This window comes from Crocuta crocuta, unplaced genomic scaffold, assembly GCF_008692635.1.
Source record: "Crocuta crocuta isolate KB4526 unplaced genomic scaffold, BGI_CrCroc_1.0 scaffold1, whole genome shotgun sequence".
Taxonomy (NCBI): domain Eukaryota; kingdom Metazoa; phylum Chordata; class Mammalia; order Carnivora; family Hyaenidae; genus Crocuta; species Crocuta crocuta.
In genome coordinates this window covers 6,038,381-6,050,267 of record NW_027527930.1, presented here as the reverse complement: position 1 = coordinate 6,050,267, position 11,887 = coordinate 6,038,381, and the positions used below count along the sequence as shown (strand labels likewise).

The following is an 11,887-nucleotide window of genomic DNA, read 5'->3' as shown; positions in this document are numbered from 1 at the left end:
GTCCAAGGGCCGGACACAGCGCCAGGACCCGCCCATGTCCCTCCAGCTCCTCCGACGCCAGAACAGCGTTTTCGTTCCGTGGTACCTGGAGTTCCAGCAAAGAGCCACCTGCGCGCCAGCGCGCCAGGAAACTTAACCAGACGCGACTGAGAAAACGGAGGGCAAGACAGGGGGAAAAGCGTTCCTTTCCCAAAGGTCTCTTTGCTGGGGTCTCGTCTGTACTCCCGCCCTTTGCCCCTGTCCCCCCCACACCACTCCACCCCCAACAGGAAAGAAGAAAACCTCAAATGTTAACAGTGCTTCCCGGTCTCTGGATTTCTAGAACTGGCAACGTTTCTAAAGAAAAAGAAAAAGAAAAACAAAAACAAAAACAAAAACAAAAAACACTTTTCTACGTTTTATGTCTCCTGTTACGGAGCTGCATTGATTCATGCATGACATATATGGCAAGAGTTAATTCATCGATGAGAGGCGTTTTTAACACCGATCCCCCCCTCTCGCATCCGACCGCACGCGGTCCCCGGCTTGAGGGCATGACGCGCTCGCGGAACAACAGACACCGCGTTAAACGGGGTACCCTTGGGTGCGGGGGAGTGCCCCCGGNGAGGGGTCACGCCTCGGCCGCGTCCCTCTGCCGCCCGGTCTGTCCAGCAAGTGAGCTCGACCGGCCGGTGCTGCCACCTTTATAGTTGTGGGGAGGGGCCTCCGGCCGGCGGACACACTAGCGGGGTGAGGTACAAAGAGCCCAGAGTTTCATAATAGGCCCCGGGGGAGGAGTGGCCGGAGACTGTCCGGATGTCATCGTGTCATCCTCCCTTTCTGAACACCTGAGAGTGTTTGAGGAATAAAAAAAAAAAAAAAAAGCCCTTCTGGTTAGCTGGGGCGACTCCCCAAACTTTTCCATCTCCGTCTCCATCTCCTGCGGGAGGAGGTGGGAGCATGGACCAGATGGATCGGTTTGCTCTGTGGGGTCACCTGCCCAGGAGTGGGTGGCTTTAGCCTCTCTGGGTGACAGGCCTAACTTGAATCAAAGTCAGTTTTCCAGCCAAGGCTGGCGCTGGTCCAGTGGGCGCTTTTGGAGAGCCCTGCGCGCCAGTGACTTGCGGTCACACTTGAGGTTGTCAGTGGCTCAAGAGCCCGCATTCACCACTGCCCTGCCGGAAGGGCCTTTCGTGTCTACACCCCCTTCCCAGAAGCTCTGCTTCCAGCATGGTACCGGCGTTTATAGCTTCTAAGTCCAGCCGTGAACAGAAACCCTGGATTATTTGTTCTCTGCCCCGTTGGCCGTCCATCAGCCTGCTGCTTTTGATTTTGCTTCACCAAATTTTGCCTCAACTGTCTCACTTCCTTCTACAGAATCTTTGCGTGACGTCACAGGCCTGCCTCCGCGTGGACCAAACCAGTCTTTTCAAACTCAGCTCCCTAGTACACCAGAAAATTGGTATCACCGCTGCTGGGCTGGAAAACTCTCTGTGCCTTTGCTTGCACTAACTTTCCTGCCTTTGCTGACGGGGTCTCAGTTTGGGGCACTGGCTGCCTTTTACTGGAGCAAGTCAAGTGCTTCTCACCTTCCTGTTTCCCCAGAAGGGCCTGGGCTCCTTGAGCCTATGGGGATCTCTTTTCACTCTGATCTTTTATAGCTGATTTCTTTTTCTTCCCCCTAGGCTCATTGAATTCTAGACCTGGTACTTCACATGTGGTGAAACTACTCTGTATGTTTCTTTTTCTTGTTTGTAAGTCTTAGGTTCCGATCTCTATGAATACATAAGTTATTTTACTTTCTCTTGTATTCCCCTGTAGGGCCTAAGAAGTGATTCAATTTAACAACAATGAAAACATATTTGAATAGAAAATGGGATCGGCTGGATGATGATAGTTCGTTACCTTTCTATGTTTTTATTTTTTTTCTTATTATTATTCCTTTCCTCTTTTGGCCTGTTTTTTATTTGTTTGTTTGTTTTGGCCTTTTTCTTTCTCACCCCAAGCGGGGCCTGGTGAGGTCCAGAACTCTCATGTTGGAATCAGCTGTGTCATCCTTCCTTCAGGGGTAAAGCTCATGGATTTTGCATTTAGGCTGTCTGCATGTGAATCCTTGGACAAGGATTTTTAATTTCCCTCAGTTTCCTCATATGTAAAACAAGGATAATAATAGTATCTAACTCATAGGAAGATAATGAAAGTGTTTACCACAGTGCCTAGCACCGAGCTCTCACGTTTTAAAAATACTTATTATTGTACATAAATGCTGATGCAGAGGATGATAGTACTTGGTCAGTATTCATGACTTAAATGAATTAATGAACAGTGGGATAGAGATAGGATTTGGGGTTCCTAAATCTAGCTTCTGAATCTACCAAGAAAAGAGCAGTAAGTGACTTCTCACTTCACTGGTCTTTGGTAAAAGAACTAGTGGAACCAAGAAAGATGGTCCTGGCAATAGATTAGCTTATGGAGCATTGAGAGCGATCCCAAGTTTGGTAAATTAGAATTTGGAAAAGGGACCACTGGCTACATAATGGCTTTTGTTTTCCAAATTGTCTCTGGAAAAGGAATAGCTCTCGTGTCTGAAAAATCGGAGCAAAATTCGAAAGAACTGGGTGTCAACTGGAAATGTTTCCTTATTTTGCACAGGGATGCTGTCGGATACTTGCAAGGAGTGACAGGAAGAAGAATTTTATGAGTCCTGATTAATGTCCTGTTTCATCAAATATAGTGTTGCGCTTTGTGCTCAGAAGAAGGAGGGGTAGGAACGCATTGGGGAGAATGGGGTCATGGTGCAACATCAACTCTGTGGCATTGATATGTGGGGAGGAATTTTTTCACTCTATAGCTGATGCCTTGCAAGCATGAGATATCGTCATGAAAAAAACCCTTGTGCTTATCCCAAAATTTTCCATGGCAGATGCTCTTCTAGGTGCTGATTTCACATGGCGTGAAGAAATCTTTTCTTTATTGCTTCTATGTTTACTCAATTTTCTAGCCATTAGTTTTTGACAATGACTCCGTCATGACACATCAGGGAATGTCTGCCTCTGCAAAACAGTTTTCTTTTTTTTTTTAAATAATTGGGAACAATTTTCATTAATCGTTCATTTAAATATATATACATAGTATGAAGTACAATCATGATTCCTCTTAAAGACACAAAACATATTTGAAGATAGAACAGTTTGGTAAGACCATAATCAAGTGATATGGAATTTTTTAACTAGGAGGTGACTTACAGACCTCAGTCAGATCAGCAATCTCAATCTGAGAGTCATTGCGGTGGTTTTTCCCAAGGGTTAGTAAATCTAAATAATATCTATAAACTAAATATATAGTATATCTATCTAAAGCTATTTGGATGTATTGAGGTTCTATTGTGATTATTAAAATACATTCATTTTAAGTTGATCCTGAATTCAAGGTGGTTTGATGGCATGTGTGTTTCAATTGACACATAACAAACACGTAATCCCCATCAGGCAGGGAATATGTTACAGTAATAATGTCTGTACATTAAAAGGGGATCCTTTTAAAGGCAGCGAGGACATCTGGACTGGCATACGCATACAGGCCCCAACTGGTATTAGCAGCACAGACTGGAGCCAGAGCGAGCCCCGGGCCCGAGGAGAGAGCCAGTGTCTAGCCTCAGTCAAGAACTTGGACAGTTCGCAATTCTTTCATCTCTTGCTTGTCCCCTCAAGTTAGTGCTCTCTGGGACTGTAGCTGCACATGTTTATTATGAAATCACTGCTTTTCAGACTGACAACTACGGGTACCTACTCAGGTGAATTCGCTTTTATATAACAGAGAATGTCTAAAGTCATTTATTAGCTAGTCCTTAGCAAGAACCATTGGGATGGAACGGGATTGGATTGCTTTTCTACAGTGAAGGCATTGACTAATACAGGAAAGTATCCGAGATCAGATTGTTAAATTCAATATTTAAAATTTGAGATATCAAACATGAATTCTGTTCTGTCGGATGCCAACTTTTGTAAAAAACTGATTTTATTTGAAGTTTTGTCATCTGGGGCCTCTTTTTTTTTCTTTTTTTTTTTTGGCTGTGCACATAGGATTTTATCTTCTTTTTATTTTTAATATAGTTTATTGTCAAGTTGGTTTCCATACAACACCCAGTGCTCATCCCAGCAAGTGCCCTCCTCCATGCCCATCACCCCCCTTCCCCTCCCCCTCACCCCCATCAGCCCTCACTTTATTCTCAGTATTTAAAAGTCTCTTATGGTTTGCCTCCCTCTCTCCTTAACTGTTTTTCCCCTTCCCCTCCCCCGTGGTCCTCTGTTAATTTTCTCTTGTTCCACATATGAGTGAAATCATATGGTATCTGTCTTTCTCTGCCTGACTTATTTCACTTAACATAGTACCCTCAAGTTCCATCCATGTTGCTACAAATGGCATCTGGGGCATTTTAACAAGTTCTATTTGAATGAAGAATGTATGTCTTTTATGATAATTATTTACATACATACTTAAATTAAATAATATCTTATAAAGTACCGAAAAAGCATAAATTTCCAAGCAAACTTCTGCACTGCATATTTCCCTATAACCTTCATGGGACAGTGACTGCTTTGCTTTTTTCCTTAACCAAAAATCAACAGATTACAGCGCTGTTTAGGGACGTATCTCACTTGTTCATTTGTTGAGCAAACGTTTATTGAATGTCTCTGTAATGCCATCATTACATTGATATAAGTAGATGAAGATATACAGGTATATCCCTGAATCCAAATAACTTTTAATCCACTTAGAGATAAAACAGAGAAAAGGAGGAACATATATTGAATGTAGTGATATTCTCTTTTATTTAAATAGCCTCTATCACAGCCTTAAAATGTGTCTTTTTCTCTGGAGTAATCCATTCTTAATAGAGAAGTAGTATAAGAATTCAAAATGGAAAGTTCCCTTGTTTATATCTCATTGTAAATGAAGAAATGGAAAAAATTAGATATTGGGGCACCAGGGTGGCTCAGTTGGTTAAGCGTCTGACTTTGGCTCAGGTCATGATCTTGCGGTTGGTGAGTTGGAGCCCCGCGTCAGGCTCTGTACTGACAGCTCAGAGCCTGGGGCCTGCTTCTGATTCTGTGTCTCGCTCTGTCTCTGCCCCTCTCCCCCTCATGCTCTCTCTCTCTCTCTCTCAAGAATAAGTAAACATAAAAAAAAATAGATGTTGAGAACATTTTAAAGTCTGCTAAATAGTAAGTTATATTTTCTCATTGATTGACCAAATAATTTGAGTCTTTTCTTAAATTAAAAGTGATTCTGGGGTGCCTGGCTGGCTCCGTTGGTAGAGCATGCGACTGACTCTCTTGATCTTGGGGTTGTGAGTGCAAGCCCCACATTGGGTGAAGAGATTACTTAAAAATAAAATCTAAAAAAAGTGATTCTAACATATTTGAAAATGTACATGCCATTTAAATGTTGAATGGATGGTGTGGATGGCTAATTAACTGATTGGGTGAGTAGAGTCCCTAAACACAGTATCCTCTGTTTGTGGTTTAACTTAGATTCAGAACTATGGGTGGAAAGGAACATAAAGGTAGTTCATATTGTTCTTAAATCTAAATGAGATGTGCCTAATAATATTACTAATAATGGCAACCAGTATTCATATCTAACATTTTTAATTCACGAGGGAGCTTAAACTATAATTGCTTACTTATTCCTCCATATAATACTGTATTTTGTTTCCACTTTATAGATGAGACTAAGGCAAAAAAAATTATTAAGAAATTAGTCCAAGACTCTTCAGCTTATAAACAACAGAGACAGAATTCAAATGAGACAGATTTAAGTGAGACAGCCAGCACTACACTCTTCAAAACACACTACATTGGTTTTACCTGTAACACCGAAAGTGCAGGGTTTGCTCTATGTGCGCTGCTCTCATATATTTTCATTAAAATCTATGCCTTTGGGGATGCCTGTCTGGCTCAGTCGGTTAAGAGTCTGACTTCGGCTCAGGTCATGTTCTTGTGGTTCGTGAATCTGAGACCCACATCAGGTTCTGTGCTATAGCAGAGAGCCTGCTTTGGATCCTCGGTCTCCCTCTCTCTCAGCCCCTTTCCTTCTGCCTCTCTCTCTCTATCGCAAAATAAATAAATAAACTTAAGAAAAGATCCACATTTCTGGGGTTCTCTTGTCTCAGATTACTTGCAAAGAACATTCACATCCCTTTGTGGATAGTTTTGATACCCTTTCCTTAGGAAAAGCATTCTATGTTGCTGTTTTCCTGGTAAGAAGAAAATCACATTTGCTAGTCTTCCAGTTTCCAATCCCAAAGCATTTGTTAATCTTACTTTTTTAGTGTTCATTGTGCTTATGAAAAACATTTTATTCTAAAAATGTCACATTAAAATGTCATCTGTGAATCTCATCAACAGAATCCTCTGAAAAGTCATTCAGTAATTACAGAATGTAAAAAGGTCCAGATACTATTTGATCTTAGGAACCTGCCGATTCTGAGGCTACTGCTTCTTCTCGTTCTTGCCCCGAGTTGTGCTAATAATAGAAGCTCCTCCCCTCCCGTCACTTATGGATGCCCAAAGAGCATTAACGACACACGTAGCGATGATGAATTAGGAATGCTGCTATCCCTATTTAAAGCACTGCTATTTCATGTTTGGCTAACGCCTAGTTGTAGGGAACTATACATTGCCTACATCCAGGCTGCTACTTCCCTTCAGCAACTTTTTACAGTTAAAATGTTAACTTTCATAGTCATTTCAACAATTGTTTTATATTTGGTCATTCAACAAGCATTTAATGTCTTGTACGATCATAAATCAGCCTTTCAAGAACTTTGCATTGTGCTGCTAAATCATTTGTGTGGTTATTGCATGATTACATACAGATTTATGTGGTTTTATAAGTTTCTCATGTTAATGTTCTTCTCAGATGTGGAAAAAAGGACAAAATATACACAAAAAACATTTTAGCTTGAAACTTTTTTGTTGTTCGATCTCCCAAATATACCTGAATTACTTTGTAAATTGAAGTCTCAATAAACATTACCTAGGATCGCCGAATTTATGCAGACCCTGGGGGTAAACATATCTAGGAAGCAAAGTGTAATGCCTCAAAAATCCTGGGAATGTTTTATGATTGATACTTTTTTCTCTGTTTAGCACTACCACTAACAGACAAGTAAAAATTGCTAGTAAAAGCAATAAAACAATAGCTATTAAAGTTTTTATTTTTATTGTATTGTATGCCATTGAGAGTATTTGGCTTAGAAAATATCAATAAAACAGAGTATAAATAAGATTATACTCTATCTTGTAGTGCACCTTTTCTATAAGGAATTATTTATGTAAATTGTTACTATTTCGCTGTTGGCTGGCTAGACACATTGTCACCCGTGGCTGTACCTGAAAATCGCTTGGTCAGCTTCAGAAAAAGTAGGTGCCAAGGCCTTATCTTCTCAGAGATTTTGATCCATTTGGTTTTGGAAGGGCCTCAGATAAGTGTATTTTTACAAACAGGCAGATTGATGCTTTAACTAAAACAAGGAAAGAGAGAAATAATACTAAAGCACCCATTTTAGATCCAAGTTCTAGTCCTGACTGAAAATAAACTGTGAGTGATCTTGCATGGTCATTTAACTATTCTGGGCCAGAATCTTCTCATCCTTAACATGCAGGATGGAACTTCAAGATCTATAATGGAACGGCTTTCTATGACCTCTGAAATACAGTACTAAGATGTAACCACAGTTTTATTATCTCTTGATTGTGTGTGCCTGTTAGCGTTGAGTAATTTTAGGCAAGTGTGCAAAGGCATTGGCTTAAATATCCTAGAGTGATCACAGAGGTAATGTCCTCAGGATATGCAAAAGTAGTTCATCTTATAAACAGGCTTCTCCAGTTTTCTAAAATTGTGGCCCAGTCTCCCCTGGATTGCTGCTTAGGCCTTGTTTTCCTTTCATTAAAAAAAAAAAAATTTCTTCTTCCCTTTGCTCACAACTTAAGAATCATGAGCTCCACCAAAACGAAACAAAATAAATTTAAAAAAGAGTGGGGATTTAGAAACTAGAAAATGTAGACTATATCCATATAATTTCACTCATATGTGGAATTTAAGAAACAAAATAGATGAACATGGGGAAGGCGGGAAAAGGGAGAAGGAAGCAAACTATGAGAGACTCTTAACTATAGAGAACAAACTGAGGGGTGCTGGAGGGGGAGTCAGGGGAGAATGGGGTAAATGGGTGATGTGCCTTAAGGAGGGCACTTGATGGGATGAGCACTGGGTGCTATATGTTATTGATGAATCACTAAATTCTACAACTGAAACCAGTATTACACTATACATTAACTAACTAGAATCAAAATAAAAAATGGAAATAAAAAATTTTGTAAGTAGTTTTCAAAACAATAAAAAATCGAGAGGACTGTATTGTTGTATGACCCAAACCATATTTATAAAGAAAGTTTCACCCTTTCTGATGGAAAAAGATGGGGGCAAATATGTAAAACTTGGAGACAGTTGTTCCTGTCTTTCATTCATCTCAGTGTTTTCATGGGACCCAAATGAGAGAATGTTTAATCAAATTGGGATGTTAATTGCTAATATTGATACATATCAGATGTGTATTTAGTGCCGGGATATATAACAAAGTCAAACAAGCTTTAAGGACGGCCACACCAGAGCTGCATTCCCAAAGCAGAAAGAAGTGGGAGTTACAGGGACAGCACGGATTGCGTAGGCGAGACACTAGGAATGGAGGAAGGGATTGGCAGTAATGAGGTCACTCGTAACCTTCTAGGAGAAAGTTCAATAGAATGGAGAGGACAGAAGTCAATACCAAATATGACTATCAGAAATGTGCTGTCTGTGAGTCTCAACACGGGAATACTTAGAGCCTCTCGTAAGTTGTCAGAACTAAGTGTAAAACCCATGTAATAGAGATGAATCATTCTTCCTTGTGGGCCTCGGTTGATTCCCTATGGTACTCCAAGGAATGAGACAGAGGAGCTGCCGGTGGTGGGTTTCACTCTGACACGCATTTCTTATCTTTTCCTTACTTAATTTGGAGGGAAACATCACAAGTAATTTTTTTCAGTATTACATAGCTCTAAGAAGGTCTCCTTATATATCGTCATAGGCAGATTAAGGACAAAGCGATTTTCTGAGATACTGAATTTCTATACTTACTATCTCACTCACTCCTTTTTTCAATTTAGTGGTCTTGCTTCTTATTTCCTTCTTTCCCACCTACCCCTATTCCACTATCTGTGTGGGTGAGTTGGGGGAGAGATACACAACAGATATTTGATATACAAATATGTTTATACACGTATATCATATTCTGTTGTATCTTCAGTGGGGGTGATAGTTGACTTTAGAGAAACAGACATGAGTCAACATCCTCAGTCCTTACGTGGTGCTATGGAATATAAACTGATTTGGATTTCAGAATGGCGTACGATCAGAAAAATGATGACATGAAAGGAATATCAGTTTTATGACTCTTAGATGATACTTTCAAGGTACTGTGGCTCTTGGCCATAAATCTAGACTCCGTCTCCTTCAGAACTCCTGTCATTTCACCAAGCAACCCCACAAATTTCCGAAACAGGATTAATTTTCCTTCCTCTAAAGACACCTCCTAACACACACCTATTTGTGAAATCCGGTTATCTTTCTACCTTTGTACTAGAGGAAATAGTATTTCAGATCCCTTCTTCTTGGTTTAATGCAACTGCTGTGTGCCTGAGAGTTCATGAAAAATGAAATTAAACAAAACACACAATCTCACCAGAAGAAAACCTGAGTTTTACATGAATCTTGAGCCAGTTTCCTAAGGGCCTACTGCATTCCTCCTGACGACAGAGTGTGTCTTTGGATTTGGAAAGCATATAACCTACATCGCTGTGAGGTTCCAAAAGGAATGGTTGCCAACAGCTCTTCTCTCTGCAGCTACCCTGTGCTGCTAGTCTCACGGTTGACATCATGGCGCCCAAAGATGAAGCCTTCTGGTCTTTGTTACAATATCTGTTGTACCACAAAACTTATCAGTTCTTCATGCATTTGCTTCTTTGCTTCTCCCACTAAAAGATAAATTCTATGAGGAAAGGTTCAACAACTATGCTTATTGAGTAATTCATATGCCGGGCCATGCTCTAAAACACAAAGCTAAAAATTTTAGAAACTTGCCTGGCACATGTTACTCAGTAAGTACTGACTACTGTTACTCTTAGTGGTGATTTAAAAACTGTATTCTTGGGGCACCTGGGTGGCTCAGTAGGTTGAGTGTCCGACTTCGGCTCAGGTCATGATCTCACAGTTTGTGGGTTCAAGCCCCAGGCTGGGCTCTGTGTTGACAGCCCAAAGCCTGGAGCCTGCTTCTAATTCTGTGTCTCCCTCTCTCTCTGACCCTCCCCTGCTCATGCTATCTCTATCTCTCTCTCAAAAATAAATAAAACATTTAAAAAATAAAAATTGTATTCTTTTTTATTTATGTAATTTTTTAATGTTTATTTATTTGGGGGGGTTGGGAGGGGCAGAGAGAGAGGGAGACACCGAATCTGAAGCAGGCCCCAGGCTCCAAGCTGTCAGCACAGAGCCTAATGCAGGGTTCAAACTCATGAACCACGAGATCATAATCTGAGACACAGTCAGACACTTAACCTACTGAGCCACAAGGCCCCCCTTTTCTATTTTATTTTTAAGTAATATATACATGCAATGTGGGGATCAAAGCTACAACCCCGAGATCAAGAGTCTCATGCACTACCATGAACCATCCAGGCACCCCTAAAATTTGTATCTACAATATTAAATTCTAATACTCTTCAAATCAAAATAATGCCTAACTCGTGTTTGGATAACTTGCTGTCTCTAGTTTAGTGTCTTGCATATAGTAGAGACCAAATACATACTTGCTGAATGAATTTGTTGATTACCAAAGCTGAATTCCATATTATAAATTATAGGAAGAGAAGGAAATTATGTTGGGACTCAGTTGTCCTATATTTGGTAGTGATCAAACATTACGATGTTAATAATTATTGCCATTGTAATTCCTATTATATTAATGATGGGCATATTATCTCAACTAGGTCCTTGGACCAGTTTTGTTAGACACCTATGAATCAGATTTAGGGCTAATGGTAAGGAAGACTTGGCCATGAAGCAGGCTTCTTAACAATAGTTCTCTGCATTCATCAGTATCACTCACAAGTCACAACGCCATATGATGGGTTAGATGTGAACAACTAAAAGCCTATGGATCAGAAGAAATATTTTAATCAATCTTCATTTTTTTTTTAAATTTCTGAGAGAGAGAGAGATAGTGTGAGCAGGGGAGGGTCAGAGAGAGAGGGAGATACAGAATCTGAAGCAGGCTCCAGGTTCTGAGCTAGCTGTCAGCACAGAGCCCAACTCGGGGCTTGAACCCACGAACCATGAGATCATGACCTGAGCCAAAGTCAGACACTTAACCAACTGAGACACCCAGGTGTCCCATTTTAAGCAATCTTCAGAACAGGCTGCTTGTTGAAGACTCTATGACATCCTGAATCATACTGAGAACTGGTCAGAAATGAGATGAATGATTTTCAGAAACCACTGCAGCTTAAGGAGTCAAGGGACAGCTTCTATCAGCACCCCACCAATTAGGAGCTCAACCGACACAACACCCTGTGCTCCATGTTAAAAAGACCTGCTGACTGGGTGTCTGGGTGGCTCAGTCAGTTAAGCATCTGACTTCAGCTCAGGTTATGATCTCACGGTTTGTGAGTTCAAGCCCCACATCAGGCTCTGTGCTGACAGCTCAGAGCCTGGAGTCTGCTTCAGATTCTGTGTGTGTCTCTCTCTCTGCCCTTTCCCAACTTGTGCTCTGTCTCTCAAAAATAAATAAATGTAAAAAATTTTTTGA

At 40.7% G+C, this 11,887-nt stretch overlaps 1 protein-coding gene across 1 annotated transcript in view; it reads right to left on the bottom strand.

Moving 5' to 3' along the window:
- EREG (epiregulin) overlaps window positions 1–802 on the bottom strand; it is a 19,423-nt gene extending 18,621 nt beyond the window's left edge. The window contains exons 1-2 of the mRNA XM_077750832.1: window positions 723–802; window positions 16–146 (exon numbers count right to left, since the gene is read on the bottom strand). Of these exons, the coding sequence (XP_077606958.1) occupies window positions 16–146; window positions 723–802 (211 nt within the window). The remainder of the gene's footprint in view (window positions 1–15; window positions 147–722) is intronic.
- Window positions 803–11,887: the final 11,085 nt, after the last annotated feature.